At 39.2% G+C, this 21,804-nt stretch overlaps 1 protein-coding gene across 1 annotated transcript; it reads left to right on the forward strand.

The window, feature by feature from the left end:
- Positions 1 to 9,671: 9,671 nt before the first annotated feature.
- Positions 9,672 to 10,024, forward strand: TNP1 (transition protein 1). The gene is made up of 2 exons (XM_049767663.1): positions 9,672 to 9,810; positions 9,996 to 10,024. Exons 1-2 carry the CDS (start codon positions 9,672 to 9,674, stop codon positions 10,022 to 10,024), a joined length of 168 nt encoding a protein of 55 aa, XP_049623620.1.
- The last annotated feature ends 11,780 nt before the right edge of the window (positions 10,025 to 21,804 follow it).

The following is a 21,804-nucleotide window of genomic DNA, read 5'->3' on the forward strand; positions in this document are numbered from 1 at the left end:
GGGCCTTTGCATTTACATTTAACTGGTCCAATTGGCTGAAGATTACTGAAAATGGCCTCTAGACCTGAATATCAGTTGGAAGATGTTCTAACAACATAGCCAAAAAATAAAAAGCACCAGAACTGTGCCATCTTTTACTAAATTAAAAAACATAATTTTCCACTTCCTAGGTGGTTAACCATTGCCTTTTCGCACTCTACCAAGACAGAAAAAAACATTAAAAGACATACATAAAAAAAAGAGTAGGAGGACTTTAAATCCAAATTCTAATCCTTGAGTAATTTCTTAAAGTGATGAGTCTGGACTTTTAACCAAAAGTACATTTAATTTCCTTATTAATAAACTAATGGAACTGTCATTAAGTTTATACCCTTCTGGCTTAAATTAGAAAAAGATTGTTAAGGTCTAGAGAAAGGTAATTATTTATCCAAGTAAAGTTTATGTAGATACATGAATCTATAGAATCAGTATATTTTAACTGTTGAAGAAAATTATCCTAAGATCCATAGCTCAGACCTTCTGTGGACTTAATCAATGACCTCATATAGATTTTGTGACATCTTAGTATGAGAAAATCAGTGTCATAATAGCTTATTTTCCTTACTGGTGCTTTTTATCCCCAATTTCAGGAGCCAGAGATTATCTTAGAGTAAATGAACATAAATCCCTTTTGCGGCTTCTAATATCTACCATGAGAGTATAGTCATTGGAGAATATAACAGAGCTGCACATCCCTCAGAATTCAGATTCTTTCTTGCAGGATCAGAGAAGAAAGCACCACCAAGAAGAACATGGAAGAGAAAGAGGTGGGTGGTCAGTAACAAGCCTCTTTGGCTCAGGGAGGCAAGTTCTCTGAGAGTGAGGAAAAATGTAGCTGTAGTGGATGATGTGCCTAAGGGGTGGTATTAGACCTATTGCTGAAGATCAGGCATATGGAATGACACCAGCAAGTCATTTCAATGTATTTGACTATTATGGTAAAGCTATCAAAGGAAATCTGGATTATAAAGATAAATGAGAAAGGGATATTTCAATACAATTATTTGAGCATGTGCTATAAGAAGCCCCCAAGTCAGGAGACTTCAAAGGCATTGTGTCTATACAATCAGAGTACTCTTGTATTCAAGGAACTTAAGAGAGAGTCTGCAGTCACCATATTGAAATAATATATTTTTAACAAAGGCCAACATATTTACCTTGTTGGGTTCTGCAATAATGCAGCTGGCTATAGGAGACAATAATTAATTGAATAAAGTGTACAGTGGCAAGTAAGCTAGACTAAACCATAGCTAAAAAGGGTAACCAAATAACAATCTTGAATATGTCTTGAACCAAGTAATAACCAATTTTGAATATGTCAAATTACCGTGTGTTTAAGACTCTTCAGCATAATCCTAGATATGTTTAAGTTCCATTTTATTTTTGATTCCTTGTAGCATTAAGCAAGTACCACTGTTAGTATTGTAGGTCAATGATCTAGTAAGCAAATAAATATTATATAAATAATAAATAATATATTGTACTTATTAGAACTCCTGGACATCTTAATGGCATTGCCTTCCAATTTTCCACACAAAAATAGACTACCCAGCAGCGTGAATTTCGTTTTCTTTTTTAGTTTTATTGTTTTAAATTTTTTTTATAATTTGTTTATTTAAACATCGTGATTACAAACATAATTGTAGTTGGGTTTCAGTCATGCAAAGAACAATTTTGTCTTTTTTAAAGCTTCATGTCATGAGCTGCACCTACCAGCCCTCATCTTTCTTGTCTCTGAGATACTGCTAAAAATGTCTTTCATTTTTCTTAAAACCCATAGATGATTGAGACTACTCTGTGTCTCTCTCCTGCTGACTAATTTTACTCAGCATAATAGATTCCATGTACATCCATGTATAGGAAAATTTCATGACTTCATCTCTCCTGAAGCCCACATAATATTTGGTTGTGTATATGTACCACAGTTTCTTTAGCCATTCATCTGTTGAAGGGCATCTTGATTGTTTCAGCAACCAATAGCCAGAGTCTGGCTATTGTAAAAAGTGCTGCAATGAATATAGGTATGAGGAAGAAATTTTTGTATTGGATTTTTGTGTTCCTAGGGTATATCTCTAGGAGTGCTAAAGCTGGGTCAAATAGGAGCTCAATTTCCAGTTTTTTGAGGAATCTCCATATTGTTTTCCATAAAGACTGGACTAGATGGCATTCCCACCAGCAGTAAATGAGAGTTCTTTTCTCCCCACACCCCTGCCAGCACTGATTGTTCTTGTTCTTTGTGATGTGTGCCAGTCTCTGTGAGTACCATGAATTTCTTGACAAAAAGATATAATCACTACTATACTAAATCTGGGTCTTCCTTTGATTTTTTTTTTTCGGCCACACCTAGCGGCACTAGGGTTAGTCCTGGCTTTGTGCTTAGAAATCACTCCTGGCAGGCACAGGGGACAATGCCGGGATTCAAACTGTCCTGTCTGTTTCTTACAAGGCAAACCGCCCTACCGCTATACTATCTCTCTTGCCCTCTTTCTTTAATTTCTATTAAAAATCAAGTCTTTATATTGATGACTTCCTGGACAAACCATTCCTATTGTAACTAGGATAGTGCTATGAATGCCAAAATGTCACTAAACTACTCTCATATGAAGTTCAAAATTTCAGAAAAAGCAGTTAATGTAGATTTTGTATAATTACAACTACAACTAACCAAGTTTTCCAAAAAAAAGAAAACCTAAACCAGGGGTCTCAAACTCAATTTACTTGGGGGCCACAGTAGGCAAAGCTGGGGTGATCCTTGAGTGCAAAGTCAATAGTAAGCCTTGAACATTGGGGAATGTGACCCAAACAACTAAACAACTAAAAAAGATTCCTCTAGGGCAGGGCCACAAAGTGTTGTACAGAGGGCCACAAACAGCCGGAGGGCCGCGAGTTTGAGACCCCTGACCTAAACAATGAAGAAACTAAATAGGCAGTAATACAATTAAGCAAGCTATCTTTATCAATACCAATGTTTTCAACCTACTTTGTTTTGTATCAATGAGAGCTACTGATACTGCTTAGTAAAAGGTAGAACTCCATCAAATCAACTGAAAATGACAGAGCTAGATTGTAATGTTCCCTATTGATTTAATTTGAGTTACTATAGACACATATATATTTTTTCCTTTTTTTTTAAGTAGGCCAGAAATAACTCTCATGTCTTCTGGGCAATGTGCCCTACCAACTTGTCAGTCATAATGCCTTGAAATCATCAGTTATGAAGCCATTGCCTTTTATGTAAATCTGCCTCAGGCAGTAGTCTCCTTTTTCCCAACTTTTAATGGCAATGATTACCCACAGATCCTAAGATTCTCAAACTCAGTAAAGTTGTGAAACTTGACTAGTAGAATGATTTCAAGGCTTCCTGTCATGTTGCTATGGAAACATGAAGGGATCAGAGAGAATTAGAGAAAAAACATGGAAACAAAGAGACCAGAAATCTCAAAAGTAGTGCTTCCTGGTTTAATGATAAGAATTCTGCAGAGAGCATTTGAAGCTCTGGGTTTTAGGTTTAGCTTTTCCTATAGTTTGTGACATTATACAACATAGCTTATACCACCCCCCAAACCCATTTACCATAAAATGTCTTTTCTGAAAACCCTCCAAATTCAGTTCCTTACTCTAATTGGCAGATGAACTAAAGCACATTCATTCTGAAGAACAGAGGAGACCAATTAGTTGAATGCATATGATATTTTCTACTATAACTTTGTCCCTTTAATGTCAGATAATGTACCCTGACCTTTTATCTTTATATTACTTTGTAATGTTACATAATTTCAGTGGGTTTTCTTTATATTTATATATTTGTGTAGCTATTATCCTGACCACTGAAGTTCCAGGGTTATCTCACCTTCAAAAATACACCTCTATTCATTCCATTGATGAACTCTTTGTTTACTTCTAAAAATCATAATTTTTGTTGAATCTACAAGTGCTTTTTATTTGCCAACATGTTTTAACAGTTCATATTCCACATATGAATGAACCATCCAATAGTCTCTTCTTAATTTTTAATAATTTTAATAGTCCCCTCAAGTGTCATATAATTTTTTCCAAAAACATCTTTGTAAAGATAGAGCAGTCTTCCACTGGGTATACACATCAGTTTTATCTCCCCAACTATTGATAGGCATTGAGGTTGATTCTCTATTTGAGCTATTACAAATGATGCTGCTATAAACATAAGACTGCAAATACATTTTTGGATTTCTGTTTTTATCTTTTAATGCCTAATGAGTAGTATTGTTAAATCATATGTAAGTTTCATTTTAATTTTTAAGCGATCCCATATAATTTTTATAAAGGATTCAGCCTTAACCTGTATTTCCAATATGTTCTGGAAATTAACTGCTTTTCATTGTCACAGATAGGGATTCAGTTTGGCCAGGGAACTGACTAAGCTGAACATTATCTACCACCTTCTGAAACATAAAATTTAGGTTTTCCTTGTATTTGTTTTGTGTTCTACTGTACCACATGACTTTAAGGAATAGAAAGAGTTAATTTTCCCAAAAGTATGAAATAAAAATGAAAGCTTGAATTCTCTCCAAAAGAGAACTTTAAATGTATCCAGAAGACTACAAAATGCACTCCTTGCCTCTAAGAACTCACTGCCTTTTCATAATTTTGTTCCTCACTTCAATATTAGATTTCTTGGCTGTAATCTTAAAAACATATAGAAGAAAAAGTTAATATGAAAGAAAGAAAATCACTGTCAGATCTATTTTAAAGTCAATTAGAGAAAGTGGTGGGCAGTTTTTAATTTATAGATGACTCAACTATAGCCATGACTCACAGTACCTGGTACAGTACCAACAACAGCCTGGCAACTCCTATAGGAGAGAGTAGGAGAGAGGGAGAGGGAAGAAGGGAGGGCGGGAGGAGGGAGTAGCTTCTTAGGAACTTTTCAGGGTTATTTCTCATAAAGGATCTACTGTCTTTTTGCATCCTAATCTACATTCCTAAAAACAGGAATTGCTTATGAAATGTAATTTTGGGGAAACACTATCTCCCTTACAATGGAAGAGTAGCCTGGAGGAAAATGCTGGGATGGAGGTGAAGGGTGAATCAAATCTGGCAGAAATCAAACCAGCCTTCAAACCAAGATGCTCACTCTAGCTCCAGAACTGGAAGAGAACTGACATAGACTTAAATCCCCATTCCTTTTCCTCTTAAATTTGTTAAGACTTTAAGTCTGTGGATTGTTTCCCTGTTCAATGAAGTAAGTACTGGACTCAGAGAACTTTGTCCTGCCTGATTCTGATTCTCTCAAATACTCACACACACACACACACACACACACACACACACACACACACACACACACACACACACAGCACAGCACAGCACAGCACACAAGAAGAACAGAGATAGAGGGAACACATGTATACAGGATAGATGGTCCACACTTCCCAGTTTCTCAATCCTCACTTAAAGTCAACAACTGGAAAGATTTAGGTTTCAGAGAGGGATTCAGACTGAGTCATTGATATGTGTAAGAACTGTGAGGAACTCTCCCATGCCCTTTCTTAAAGAGCTTCAATTCTTGACCTGCTGAGAAGTCCTTAGAATAAGTTCATTGGACATCCAGAAAAATTAATGGAGTGAATTTAAATTTGTCAGGTTAGATGGGACCCAAGTAGAGACCTCACTTCTAAAACAATGATTTCCAATGCCTGCCCTTTCTTCAACTAAGATAGGAATGCTGGCTTCTTAAGCACTTATCTTCAAAGCCACAGTAATCACATTTCTAGAAGACAATGCCACCAATATGTTCCTATACCCATATCTAAGCACAATGATACCCAGCCCCAAGAGCGAAAAGGTGAAATCTCTGTCATAAAGTCAAGCATTTCTTTTTTCGCGTCCCATTAGGTATCAAAAAATATCGATTTCCTTTGATGAAAAGGCAAAAAAATTAACCCACTAGAAAATTTAGAGTTTTTGGGGAAGTCTCTGCTACTTCTGTTACTTCTGTGTTGAATTGTTTGAAGTAACTCATGTGACCACTCTGCACCCTAGTTTCTATATTTAAAAAGAACAAAGAGAGCAGGAGAGAGAGATTCGGCAGCATGGATCAACAGTTCTTAAAAAAATTTTAAGGACTCTGAGTCTAAACTGGGTCAGAAGTAAACTCATCATACTTTATCTGGATTGCTTTGGGTCTGGAAAACACTAGAGCAGAAATGGAAAAAAAGCATAAAGGCAGCAAAGTCCTGTAGCAGGACAGCCCCTGAAGAGGTTGACTGATGGAGGGATGGAGAATGAGGCCCTTTTCTTCCAGCTCGGAGCACGTGTCTGCCACCCTGTCTAGCCCACGGTTCTGAGGTGAAACGGCGGGTAAACAGCTCGCAGACAATCAGGCTCGTGGAAATATTTGCTTTATTCGGATGGACAAAACTGAAGTCCAAAGACTCCGATTCAGTTCCAGCCAGCAAAAAGCCCCTCGCCTTCCACAGACCCTTGCTCTTATAGTCCAGAGTCAGGTCCCACCCAATGGTGGGATCAGATACCAACCAATGGTGGAAGCAGAATCAGGTCCTACCCTAGGGTGGGGGCAGAATGCCAGGTCACACCCTAGGGTAGGGCACAATCACCTAATCAGATTAGGGTGAGCAACATAGTAATCCCCCAAAATATTTACATACACAACAAGTCCCATATTCCATCCTCACTCAAAAAGTGTGATGCCAACCTCACAACCTACCCTGAACTTCCTGAAAATAATTTTGCCCTGCTATACTTGGAATTATCTGCTGCTAAAGTTTTCTTAGCATGCATGTCTGACATAAGAATTCATCCCTGGGGCCGGCGAGGTGGCGCTAGAGGTAAGGTGTCTGCCTTACAAGCGCTAGCCAAGGAAAGGACCACGGTTCGATCCCCCGGTGTCCCATATGGTCCCCCAAGCCAGGGGCAATTTCTGAGCGCGTAGCCAGGAGTAACCCCTGAGCATCTAACGGGTGTGGCCCAAAAAACCAAAAAAAAAAAAAAAAAAAAAAAGAATTCATCCCTATGCAAAAGGCACAACTTTATTCTCAGTTGTCCCATCTGTTTGTTTGTTTTCTCCCATTTGTTTTCATTGCTCTCAGTGTCTTCAGTACAACATTTTGTGGCCCTGCCCTAGAGGAATCTTTTTGTTTTGTTTTGTTTTAGTTGTTTGGGTCAAACCCCTCAATGTTCAAGGCTTACTACTGACTTTGCACTCAAGGATCACCCCGACTTTGCCTCCTGCGGCCCGCAGGTATATTGAGTTTGAGACCCCTCCAACCTCTACACTAAAAGCCAGTGTCTTTGCATGTGTTTTAGTCAGCAGGAGCAGATGGAAAAGGCCATCACAGAGCCACACAGGGCCTGTTATAGAGGCTACCATTTCTCCATTCTCTCTCCAGAATGCTGAGATATGGTATACAAAAAAAATGTATTAATGCTATGTCTCTCATGACACTCCAGTGGCTAGAAGTAACTGTGGGCTGACCATTTGCTGTGCAATGACAATACCTGTGAGAATGCAGTAGAAATAAAACTAGAGATCCCAACTACAAGGAAACCATTACAAAATTAGATCATTTAAAAATTACCAACACAACCAATTTATTACAAAAGAAGATAACTGAATTTCATATGTTTATGGCACAGTCATAAAACTCAGACCTAAACTGTAGCACACTGCCTCCATAGCACTCGGTGGGGACATAGCACAAGGTTTCACATCATTAGAGCTGATTGTCCAGATTTTGAAAACATTGTTTTGGACCAAGGATTTAGATCTATATATACAACACTGATTATCTGTCTCGGATTTCAAAGATATAGAGTCCATAATGTTTTCAATAATTATAGATGATCATCGCTGCTCAATGCCTTTATTCTAGTAATAAATACTGCATCTAAAATAGCTGCATTACAAAAAAATTTGAAGTTACACTTTGACACCCTTCATTTTCATCAACCAAATCCAATCTATTACCAATCGTTCTCTCCTATCTATAGCTCTATATTCCAATTAATGTCCTCCCTGGCACAGATCAAAGCCATAATCAAATATTTTTGAATCATTGTGTTTTATATTATTTTATTTGAGATCACACTTAGTGGTGCTCAGGGGTTTGTACTCATGGAACACTTTTTTTTTTTTTTTTTTTTGGTTTTTCGGGCCACACCCGTTTGATGCTCAGGGATTAGTTCTGGCTAAGCACTCAGAAATTGCCCCTGGCTTGGGGGGGACCATATGGGACGCCAGGGGAGTGAACTGCAGTCCTTCCTTGGCTAGTGCTTGCAAGGCAGACACCTTACCTCTAGCGCCACCTCACCGGCCCCTCATGGAACACTTTTGAGAGTATACCATATACAATGTTTGGGATGTCAGTTACTCCTGGCTATGCATTCAGAAATCGTTCCTGGCTTGGGGGACGATAAGGGATGCAGAGGGATCAAACTGCAGTTCATCCTAGTTTAGCACGTGCAAGGCCCCTAAATTATTACTATTGAATATTTTATTTTGTTTTTTTGTTTGTTTGTTTGTTTTTTATTTGTTCTTCTCTCCCATCTTCACTCCTATTCCCCATCTTGGGGTCACTAACTTAAATATTTTTATTTAAAACACTGTGAATTACAGTTATTCATAATTAACTTTTAGAAATACAATATTTCAACATCAATCCTACTACCAGTGTCAAACTCACTCCACCAATGTTCCCAGAGTTCATCCCTTAAACATTTTCCCCAGGGTTTCCCAGTGGGTAAGCCAGTCTAGATTCTGCTTAACATCATGAAGAAATATTTACTTTATTTTTGTCAATATCTGATTAGCAGCTTTCTCTCCACTAGATTGAAAGCTACATGATCTCTTGTCTATTTTTGTTCTTTCTCTAACACCCAGTTTCATACCATGTGATCAATACATTGCATGAATTGAACTTTTAAAGGTGGTTACGCCAATGATTCACAGCAAAAAGTGACTGTGCACACCCCCCCTAGGCACTCACTGTTTGGTTGTCACAGCTATGGATATTCTAGCAGCATCTGGTAGATAGGCCTGGAATGTTATCAAACATGCTGTGCCAAATGCACGAATCTTCCCAAATTATTCAATCCATAGTGCCAGCAGAGATAAAGTTGAGACATCTTGACTAGATAAAAGAGCAGAAATGTTTATATTACATTGACTTTAATTTCCAAGAGTCAAATTCTTTTAGTTCATATGTGTCATCTCCTAATGCTGTGAGATTTATTTCAACATGTGCAGAATACACATTCAACACATATTGCATTTTCTACATCCAGAAAAAAACATTTTAGTGATCCTCTATATTCCCCCCAGATGCTCAGCACAGAGCTAACATTTAGACATTCAATAAAACCTGTTTTTAAATTAAAAAAAAAAAAACTCTTTAAATGCTTGTCATTTAACATTAAAAGGACTTTAAAATTGAGGGCAACTTTTTGCTGCTTTAAGGGTACCAACTTAATTTATATACATAACAAAGTGCAACATATCCCGTGATGTCACAGTAGTCCAGTGATGCCACCTGCTGAGCCACACCCCTTGATAAGTCACAATGATTTAATGCCTTAAATACCCAGAGGCAGGCCACCCAGCCTGGCAAAGCTCCCTCATTTCAGCAGCAATTACAATGTCGACCAGCCACAAATTAAAGAGCCGTGGCATGAGGAAAAGCAAGAGCAGATCTCCTCACAAGGGAGTCAAGAGAGGTGGCAGCAAAAGAAAATACCGAAAAAGCAGCAACAAGAGCAGAAAACGGGGCGATGATGGTGAGTGAAGGGAGGGCAGAAGAGTAGGGGAATTGTGCTCCAAAGATCCTTATATGGCGTTAACTCTCCTAGCACCTTAAAATCTCAAGCTGATCCTTGACAACTTTAAATTAAGTCCATATTTGGGCAGGAATAGTGTTAATGGATATATTCTGATCTCTGTTGCAAACATTTTTTCCCCACAGCCAGTCGCAACAACCGCTCCCACTTATGACTTAGCCATCCAGGCTCTGCTCAAAGGTACTTCAAACAGCACCAGGAGCAACAGGGGAACAGAAGGGGAAACTGCCAAAGAGACTTGTAAACCAAATCCAAAGAGCAACTTACATGGTAAAATGCAAGCCGCGACAAAATGAAGAATTTATGTTGGCTGTTTCTCCCCAATGTCTCAATAAAATTTAGAAAACTAAAAGTACGAGTCTTAGCTTTTAGTTGGGAAACAGGTTCCTAAGCTTTCGGGCAAGAATTGACTGCCAATAATTTTATTAAATCTAACTTAAAAAATATCAGTGATTTATTTGATCAACTCATCAGTCAAGTCTTTTTATCTCCTCTTCAATAAGAAAAATGTAGAGAAAAAATATGAAATTTATAAATTGTGTACCTAATCACTCATTTAACAAGGAGTTTAGAATATATTTCTCAAAAAAAGAACACACCATGTGAGGCACACCAAGAAAAGTGCAACTGGTAGTACATTTAAAAAGTAAGCCTAAATTTTACGTGTATGTAATTTTCTTTGTATGGGGAAAGAAAAGGCTATTGGTGGTTGCCTAGGAGATTCAAGTCGGGTAGTATTTGATGTCATAAATGAGCTTTAGCCAAGTGTGTGTGAAAACAGGAATAATCTGAATATTGGAGAGACTTTTTGTTGATCATGGGAAGGGAAAGTCCTTAGCTAAAAGTCTTCATTTTAACTTGACCTTTGAGTGTCTTCTACAAGGATCTGACACCTCTCAGCATCTACCCACAGAGAAGGGAATATTTTTTTTTAATGAGTGCTTCCTGTTGCCACAAAGGCACAACCAGGGTGGCACAGGGTGGAATGGAGACTTAAAAACTAAGCCACCCACAGAAACAAGCCACCCAAGAGGGGACACATCTAGCAAAGGGTATAAGCAGGAAAGAATGAGTGGAACATGAGATTAAATATTAATTTTCTGTCAACAGGAAATGATAGACAGGACCAGGTAGTGGGGCAAGGAAATTTAGATACTTGAATGAGGCCACTTAAGAAGACCCAGGGGCTTTACAACTACAGGGGTTGGGACCCCTGTGAACTCTGTGGGTACGAGTTGAGTGATGCCACTAAAAAGTGAGGGATATCTAGGTCATTAACTTTGAATAAAACCTTGTTTCTCCTAGAGATTCAGAGGTATTTTCTGTCTAATGTTAAAAGATTTGGAGAAGGAAACTTTTGTCAAATACACTTCAAATTCATCTTTTGAAGCCAATATTGTGTTCAAATCAACTTTATTTCCCCAACAGTTCCAAATTTTCATTTTAGTGAAACAACCCTCATTACCTATTTTACACATTTTATCTCCCAGTGGTTCTTTTGTTGGTCCCTATTATTTTTCTGACAGGACCATTTTTTCAAGTTGTCTCCTTTCAGATTGTAGTTTGCCATAGGGAAGTCATAGAACTAATAAGTGGAATGTGTACTTATAAGTCAGCATGTATATGTAAGCTCCAGAAAGAAAAGCAGGGTTCAAATAAAGACGCTTTACCAAAGAGACCAAAAGGTGAAATTTGTCTATTAGAAAACTTGGACAATTCACAAACTGGGGTCTGGGCCGTGGAAGGCGAGAGGGAACAGTGAATGAATCTCTTGGTGAAGAATGGAATTGGAGGGGTTGGAGCAGTGACGCAGAGCAGTAAGGTGTTTGCCTTGCTGGTGCTAGCCTAGGATGGACCACAATTTGATTCTCCAGTGCCAGGGCATACCTAAACTTTTAGAAGGGCTCAGTCCACCAGATGTATCCTAAGATTTTTCTGGTGGGGAGAATTGAAATTACCCCCATGGGGTTCCTCAAAAGGCCCGCTGTGGATACCTTTTTCCCCATGCGTGAATGGTTGAGGAATTTCCAAAGAGATGCTTGGCATTACATTTTCGGTCATTATTTGGTTTCTCTCCTTTGTAAATCTCAGGCAAAATTGTGGCCTCTATCAAATAATTTGGCTTAGAAATTTCAGCACCAAAGATTACTAAGAGAACCCTTTTTCTTGATAATATTTAGAACCTATAAGTTAAGACTAAGTTTTTTTCTTTTTCAAATATGTCCTTGCAGCTATAGTTTCTGGTGGTCAAGGGCAAAGTCAGAGAGCTATCGGGCTATTGGCTCCTTACTTTACTTGACCCCTAAAACAATAAAGTCCAGCCCAGGACCCCTAAAACAATAAAGTCCAGCCCAGGAAGATCAAGTTTCTAGATATTTCCTACTTCCTCCTAATCCTGATTTTGCATTTGAAGTAAGCTTGCAAAGAGTTGCCTTGAGTTGTGACCTTCTCCTTTGTACCTTAGAATTTTTACAGGCACATCCATAGCTTAGGTATGGTTACTGTTGTTGTATTTTTGCTTTGTGATTATAATTATTCTTCACCTGTGACTGGCTTACCCCTATAAAACCCCCTGTTTGGAAAATAAACTTGTTGCACTCCTGCCAGAAACGTGTTGACCCCACATTCTCTGTGTGTGGTTTCATTTATTTTATATGTTATATTTCACCGTCCATGCAAACCACTCTCCCTAAAGTGGATTCACCGAAATCTCACTGATGGCTGTAGGACAGAAGCCGCCTACAGTACCCCAGTATCACATATGGTCCCCCAAGTCAGGAGTGATTTCTGGCGTATAGCCAGGAATAAACCCTGGGTGTCACTGGGTGTGGCCCAAAAACAAAACAAAACAAAACAAATATATATACAAAAGAATGAAATTGGAAAGGATCATAATCTCCCCAGAGAGGACACTTGTATTTCTACAACACTTTTCAATCTCCATTGGCCAAATTCAACTGAAACCAGCAGGAGATGCAGAACCCAAAGCAAGCCTTTACACCATCACAATACAGAAAACATTGGAACCATTGATTTTTTTCAGAGTTCTTTCCCCAATAGTACCAGAGATTTTGTTGTCTCAAACCAAAGTCCACTCAGTGACAGGAAAGAGGTCCAAGGCTGAATTACTTGGGGGCTTTTGAACCTTCTGCTTCAAAAATGTGTTCCTGATATTTGCAGCACCATGTGATTTCTCAGATAAAAACTACAGATTAACAATCCACCTAATTATTCATTAGTTATGTACGTGAGAACCATAGAGCAACCAGATCCTTGCCTAGTGATAGAGGACTTCACCCTCTTATGTTATTGAAGAAAACGCAAGTGCCAAAAAAACTTTTGTTGTCAGAACATTTTCAAGGCTTCCCAGAGCATACAGTTTTTCTTATGGTAGGATGCTTCAAGGATAAAGTCTCCCTTTTTGTAGGACAAAGGTTTTTCCTTCCATACCTGTGTCAGGTTAAAGAGTAGAAAAGAGAGAGGTTGTTTTGCTTTGAGAAAGCCTCTGGCACCTCTAGAACATCCTTCCCAGTGTACTATCGCTTGACCCTACTCTTGCCAGCCTTTCATGCCACCTTAATTCAGCATCCCAGGAGAAATGCTGATGACAAAGCTCTCATCACCATGAAGCACCAAAGGACAGGTCCAGAACCCAAGCCCAAGTGTCTGGATTCTATCAAAATCAATGCCTCCTGCTTGATGACTCTGGCCATATCCTTCAGACCCTCTATCACAAGCCTTTGTGACCTCTTTTCAGACAGTGGCACCATTTCATCTCCTTGCAGCCCACCTGCCAGCATAGCAGCCAACCCCCATTGGGGCATGAGGGAGGCATCCCTGGAATGCCAAAAAGACAAGCCAAACAGATGAACTTATTTCTACTTATGTGATCTTACATCAAGTTTCTAGCTTCTGTTAACCTCTTCTTAGCTGCAAAACTATAGCAATAACACCTACTTCAGAGGCGCTTGAAAGAATATGGAAAGCTGCCAAGTATATCAAATACACTCCGTGAGTAACTAAGCTACTCTCTGCCCCCTTTCATGTATTATTAAACCTATTCTTAACTCATGCCTTTCTTGCAAGGTGCTAGTGTTTGGACTACAGACCTAATGCCAGCCCCACATTTATGGACTTCTTATGGGGAGGTCTGCCCAATAGTGCCTGTTTATGCAAAAGAGAGTTCCAGATGCAAATACTTGCAACCCAGAGTCTATTATTCTTGACCCTTCACTAGAAGAGACTCTGGGGTCTGAAAGCACCTACCTTTCTAGGGGTCCTATTTTACTCTGCATGTAATTAATGGAAGAGCTGAGAATTATCTTCTCTTTTTAATGACTAAAAACTCCTGGGGGTGGGAATTGGACCATGTATGAAGGGAGTCTGGAATATCACATCAAGGCACACCATCATTATTATACCAGAAACAATGGATTGGATTCACTTCTTTGTTTTTTGTTTTTTTGTTTTTTTTTTTTTTTTTTGGTTTTTGGATCACAGCCAGCAGCACTTGGGGGTTACTCCTGGCTCTACACTCAGAAATCACTCCTGGCAGGCTTGAGGGACCATGTGGGGTGCCGAGATTAGAACCACCATCCTTCTGCATGCAAGGCAAACGCCCTACCTCCATGCTATCTCTCCGGCCCTGGATTCACTTCTTAAGCAAATGTGTTGCAAAGACCCCAATCTGAGTCTGAATGCCAGCAAAAAGAGACAGAGACGGGGTAATTGAATAAACTCACTGATCAGCACTGTGTTTATTTTTACTATGGGCAACTAGCAAACATCTCCATAGTTAATTAGCTGTGAAGTTCTCAGGAGAGGACTTGAAAAGATCTAAAAGAGGTCAGTAAAAGTTTTATCATCAAAAACACCCAAGAATGGAAACTTTCCGAAGACAGCTCCTAACAAGATTAGAGAGTGAACCTTGTTTTATGAATGTCCTGCTTCCCTCAGGGTCGCCCAAGGGCCAAGTCATATGAAACACATGATGTCTTTGAACAATGCTATTTCAGACCATATCTAAATGTCATATATTCTTTCAATATTTTCAATATTCTTAACAATATGACTATTGTTAGAATGGTGAGAAAAATCATTGATTCCTACCCAAGACCCTCTATTTTATAGAGTTTGCATATGTTTGCAAAAATTCAGAGGCATTCGGAGTCCCAAAGATGGGCAAGTGTCTTCAAGGTGACAATGTAGATGTGCTTGTGGTGGCACTAGAAAGACAACCTGTTCTGTGTGAATACCCAGCTTGTCCCCTCAGCTGTCCACACAGACTCAAATGCTAAAATGGCACTAAGATGGAATGGCACTAAAATGGAATGTGTAGCTTGTAACCCAAATTGAATAAAGGGATCCAGATCTGTGTTAATAGTGTTTTAAGTCTCTAAAGTTAAGTGATATATGTCAACCAGAAATATGTTGTGGAAACTAAATTGTTTATATCAATTATGCTAATTGCAGGTAATTTTGCCATACCACATTTTACTTGTGTGTACACTTATTTTATTTTATTTTTTTTTTGTATTTAAACCATTGTTATTTTAAAAGAATTTAGTTGGGTTTTAGACATACAATAAATGTTTCAGGATCAATCCCACTACCAGTGTTAACCTCCCTCTATCACTGTTCCCAGAGTCCATGCCATACCATCACCCCCTGCCCCAGCTTCCCAGCATAACATACCTGTTTTTAATTTTGGTTTTTAAAGTTTAGATCTTATGATTTCATCATTGTTGACTTTAGCCTGGATATTTTATTCTGTCCATTCTTAACACCACCAACGCACCTGAGACCCCTTCCATAGTCCTTTCACATTTGTGTTTCTCCTCCTGCATTCAATTTTATCCTTCTCTTTATTTACTCTTGGGCCTAGCATGTTCTTGATAATTCCCATTTAGACCATATTACCTTTGCATTTCTTCTGCAGTTATTCTAAATGCAACATATAAATGATATCATCCTATATTTTATTGCGGCTTACTTCATTTAACATAATATCTTCCAGTTCCATCCAAATTGCATGATTGCATCATTTTTACAGATATATTTTATTGTATATGTGTAGCACATCTTCATAATCTACACATCTGTTGTTGGACATCCAGGTTGATTTCAACTCTTTTATATGTACTGAATGATATGATGTATGGCAGTGTACTGTCCTGGGGATAGATATCCAAAAGCAGGATTGCTGGATCATGTGGCAGTTTAATTCTGAATTTACTGAGAACACTCCATTCTCCAGAACACTGTTTTCCAGGACCAGGAAGCATTCCCACTAGCATGGATGAGAGTGCCTTTTTCACCATATTTCCATCAACACAAATTGTACCCAATATTTTTAATTTGTGCCATCGTCACTGGTGTAAGATTGTTGTGTTGATTTGGGTTTCCCTAATGATAAGTGATAATGAGCATTTTTTCATGTGCCTGTTGGCCATATGTTAGTCTTTCTCAAAGAAGTGTCTTCATTTCTAATCTCAAGACCCTTGATCCATTTTGAATTGACTTTTGTGTAAAAAGTGAAATGTGGTTTGATCTTTGATTTCTTACATGTGGTTGTCTAATTGTTCCAACAACATTTGTTGAAGAGACTGTCTTTATTCCATTTCATGTTCTTTTTCAAAGATTTTTTTTTTTTTGGTTTTTGGGCCACACCCGGCGGTGCTCAGGGGTTACTCCTGGCTGTCTGCTCAGAAGAGCTCCTGGCAGGCATGGCGGACCATATGGGACAACAGGATTCGAACCAACCACCTTTGGTCCTGGATCGGCTGCTTGCAAGGCAAACGCAGCTGTGCTATCTCTCCGGGCCCTCCTTTTTCAAAGATTAACTGACCATATACTTGGGTGTTTGTCACTGGATATTCTATTCTGACCCACTGGTCTGAAAGTCTGACTTTGTTCCAATACCATGCTGTTTTGAGCACTTTATAGCTTTTAGTACAGTTTCAAATTAGGTAATAAAATGCCTCCCAGTTTCTTGTTTTTCAATATTGTTTTGACTATCCTGTGTCTTTTATGGTTCCACACAAACTTTATAAATGACTGCTCTAAGTCCTTGAAGAATGTTGTCTGAATTGGATAGGGATTGCATTGAATCTATATAGAAGTTCAAGTAAAATAGTAATTTTTATAAGATTGATTCTTCCAATCCATGAGCCTGGGATATTTTTTCCATTTCCTTATTTTTTCTTTCATTTCTTTCTTAAGTGTTTTTGATATATGTACACTTTTATCAAGATATGGAAGGATAGCACAATAGGCTGAACATTTATTTTACATGCAGGAGGCCCCTGTATGATACGTGGCACTACATAGTCCCCCAAGCTTCATCTAGAGCAACTTTCAAGCAGAGATTGGACAGAAGAAAAGAGAGTAATGGACAAACATCAGGATAGACTTCTCACAGCTTTGGCCAGAAAGGTAATGACTGGCTCTACCCAATATTCCTGCTCCTTTTTCTCCATGTAATTCTAAGTCACATTATTACCTAGTTGCTACTCAAAAAATGTGCAACCAATTGCTTCTAGTTGAGTTAGCAGAAGTTATCAACTGGAAGGAAATGGAAGAGCTCAGAAACAGAAGGAAAACCTGGGCTTCAACTGGGTCGGGCAGCAAGCAGCCATGAACTCAAAGATGCCCTTTTCACACTGAAATGATCCCTCCATTTTTGCATGCTTACATCACTTTCTTGAGACTTTAGGGTCCCAAAGAAAATTAACATATGGTCCTGCTTGTGTTGTAGTATGAATCAGAATTGGCCCTGAAAGGAAAACTGAGAAACTTATTATTTGAGGAGAGAAGGTTTAAGGTTTCCCATCAATCATAAGGATACCTCCTACAGAAATGGGAATGGGCCTTGTCAAGATAAGGATAATAGTTTAGCTTTTCTGCACACATTTCAGTGTTTCCTAGCTTCTGTGACTTTCTCTTACCCCTGTCAATCTACTGTCTTACTACAAAAACATCTGCTTCAAACCATTACCATTTAACTTACTACTTAAATTCAAAGCCAGCTTCCTTCTCAACCCCATTTTCTTCCCACTGGGGGCCCTCTGGCCATCTTGAATCTCAGTAGCTCCCTAACTACTTCATTTTCTGCCCTTGCTCTTGAGATGGGCTGCTCAGCCAATCCTGTGCTGTGGACAGATGAGTGCATGCCATTATTGCTCTCCACCTTCCCCAGTCTCTCAGGCACACAAGTGAATGCACACACACACACACACACACACACACACACACACACACACACACACACACGACATCTGTCTTTATTTAAACCTCTAAGTCGGTGGTATAGGCAGTGGCTTTCTGGCCAGCCTAATCCTTGAGACACTGAGTTTTGTGCTCCTAGATGGCACAAACCAAAGGTGCACACTTTTTTTTAGGTGCACACTTTTGTAGCTGTATTATTTTAGCTCAACTTTCTGCTCCTGCTCCTAATGAATAGCCCCATTGTTGGTGGTTTTATAAACATAGAATATATGAAAACAACAGAAAGCTCATGTTATTGCATTTCAGGAATTTTAAGACGCACATGTTAAAGGGTAGAAAATAGTCATCTAGCACTATAATCTGATCTCTCATTCTCTCTATCTCTCTTTCTCTCTCTCCCACACATGCAATACACACATAAAAGCATGAAATAGAGAAGGAAAATTCAAGTTTTCTTCAACTTCAAATTCTCACTGCTAAAGCACTGAGACCAGAACCTCTACTAAAGACTATATACATGTCAACTGTTCCTCCACCATCATCTCATGCAGTTGATACTATGATTAGCTATGTTTTGGAATCACCAAATGGGGACACAGAAAGATAAATTTGCCCAACATATGACTGATTTGTAGCAGGCCAGAATTGCACCAGCAAGTCTATTCTACAGTGGTTAAGCCGAAGTTTATCTACTCAACCATTAACCTATGATCCTGGATGTCTAGGAAAGAGAACGGAAGCCTAGAGATTAGAAAAGATGCGATGAGTTAGTTACTCAAATAGGTAGGTCCAGACCTATTATCTGAATGGGATCAACACACAATTGTCCCCAGACTAATTTAGAAATGATCTAGACTAATTTATAAACGTTCTAGATCTACACTAATTTGTAAACATTAGTTCCTGTCCAAACCACCACTTCCCTCCACTTTTGCTAGACCAGTGGTCAGCAACCTGCAGCTCGCAAGCCACATGTGGCTCTTTACACTTTTAATTTGGCTCTTCTGTGTGCCAGGCAGCTGCTCCAGGAGTCAGGACTCTGCTCCTAGCCTCTGTCAGTGCACGCCCTGTGTGGCTCTCAAAATAAATTTCAATTGTGATTTTGGCGAGATTTGGCTCAGTTGAAAAAAAGGTTAGCATAATAGATTCCATGTACAACCATGTATAGGAAAATTTCATGGCTTCATCTCTCCTGACAGCTTCATAATACTCCATTGTGTATATGTACCACAGTTTCTTTAGCCATTCATCTGTTGAAGTGCATGCTGAGTGAAATAAGTCAGAGAGAAAGAGAAAGATGAAGAATGGTCTCACTCATCTATGGGTTTTAAGAAAAATCAAAGACATTTCTCAACAATTTTCAGAAACAAAAGAGAAGAGGGCTGGACGTTACAGCTGATCTCATGAACCTCACCACAAAGAGTGATGAGTTTAGTTAGAGAAATAACTACATTGCAAACTATCCTAACAGTGAGAATATATGAGGAAAATAGAAAGCCTGTCTAGAGTACAGGTAAGGGTGGGGAGGGGAGGAGGAATATTTGGGTCATTGTGATGGGAATGTCACACTGGTGATGGGGGGTGTCATCTTACATCACTGAAACCCAACCACAATCATGTTTACAACCAAGGTGTTTAAATAAAAAATATTATTAAAAAAAAAAGGTTGCCAACCACTGTGCTTTGCTAGACCAAGATACCCTGTGACTTCCATCCTGAGTGACAGTCAGCTTAGAGGTCTAGAGAGATTGCCCCTCTTTCACCGAGGAACAGATCCTTCAGGATGGGGTAGTGGAGCCAGTACACCAAGTCAGGCAGTCTTTCCACCACAAGATGCACCCACGACCCCACTAGATTGCTAGAAATAAAGACAAGGATTGTGAGCTTTGCCATGAGTCACAGAAGGTCTTTGTATTTCTCTGAAGAGGGGAGTATGGGGCCTGGGCCAGGGGAAAATAGGGGGTTGGGAGAGGAGGGGAGCTCTGGCAGCCCGGATTTTATCTAAGAAAGGCTGGCCTGGTGCCCAGCTTGGGGTGATGCAAAGCCCCATGGAGACGCCCTGTGAGGTGGGTACAGGTGTGGACAAAGAGCAAAAGACTTAGTTAGGTAAAGAGAGATATTTTTTTAACTTGTTCTTTAGCTCACTCACAATCATTTTAAAGGCTCTTAGCCTGAGGTTTTTTTCCCACCGAGAGTCTCAAAATAGTTCTAGACATCTAGAGACCACTGTTCCACACATCTTCCCCATTTTCATATTTCCAAACACTGCACCTTAGCCCTGCTATAAAGATGAAAAACAAATGGGTGCAGCCCCCAACACTCCCCAAGAGGAGAGTGTCTTCCTGTAAGCCTGCTTGACTCACCATATTTCATCTACAAGATTTGAAGTGGGAGGCAAATACCCAGGAAAGAGATGCCTTTTTTATTTTTTTACTACTATACAATGTTTATTTGCTGTAAATTTTTGCTAACTGTGCCAATATGTTCTGACTCACACATGAAAATGTTAGATCAGATAGGAATAATATAGATCTCTGTCTACATTGGCACTGGGTAGACCTACCTTTTTTATTAATATTTTTTATTTAAACACCTTGGTTGCAAACATGATTGTGGTTGGGTTTCGGTCATATAAGATGACACCCCCAATCACCAGTGTAACATTCCTATCACCAATGACCCAAATATCCCTCCTCCCCTCTCCACCCCTAGCTGTACTCTAGACAGGCTTTCTATTTCCCTCATATATTCTCATTGTTAGGATAGTTCACAATGTAGTTATTTCTCTAACTAAACTCATCACTCTTTGTGGTGAGGTTCATGGGGTCAGCTGTAACGTCCAGCCCTCATCTCTTTTGTCTCTGAAAATTGTTGAGAAATGTCTTAAATTTTTCTTAAAACCCATAGATGAGTGAGACCATTCTTCATCTTTTTCTTTCTCTCTGACTTATTTCACTCAGCATAATAGATTCCATGTACATCCATATATAGGAAATTTTCATGACTTCAAGGAGGTGCCTTTTTTTCCTTATGATCACCCTCTCTAGCATTCACCATTTAGTTTATAACAGTTCCCAGAGCCTATTCTAATCACCCCAGCTAAAATGAATGAACTTTATCACCCCTCACTTTCCAGCTCTTCATTTTCCCCTGGTGAATTCCCATTGCATACAAAAATATTAAAGCTACTGAGATACATACAGATCTAATAAAGCATACTTTATGTGAAGGCAGGCCTGCCATAGCACTGCACCCTGCAGGTTCTCTCAGGAGAATATTATAGCAGCCCAATCAATCCCCAGGGCTTATGAACTAGCTCCTCTGTCCCCAGAGCTAAATGCAAGCATCTCCACATCAGCCAGAACTACGAGTCACTGCTGTTATTCCCTTGGTTGAAAGGGGGTTCCTGATACATTATGTGGCCTCCAGACTTTATTCCCCAAAGATGAGCAGAGCAGCAACTTTAAGAAGGCAAGGAAGTTAAAGTAATTCTCATTGAAAAATTCAGTCACTTGTAACTGCAGAGTATTATTTGAGAAAGCTGATCAGAACTGGAACGTTGTCTTCTTTAATATGTAAATGTGAAAACACCAATTTAAGGACATTTCTGTACTCCCATGATCAATGTAGCATTATTTCACAGTATCCACGGGCTAGAAGCAGCTAGACCCCTAGGGTGTACTATAGGAAGAGTGAGCACATTAGACT

The sequence above is a fragment of the Suncus etruscus genome, chromosome 2, assembly GCF_024139225.1.
Source record: "Suncus etruscus isolate mSunEtr1 chromosome 2, mSunEtr1.pri.cur, whole genome shotgun sequence".
In the NCBI taxonomy this organism is placed as follows: domain Eukaryota; kingdom Metazoa; phylum Chordata; class Mammalia; order Eulipotyphla; family Soricidae; genus Suncus; species Suncus etruscus.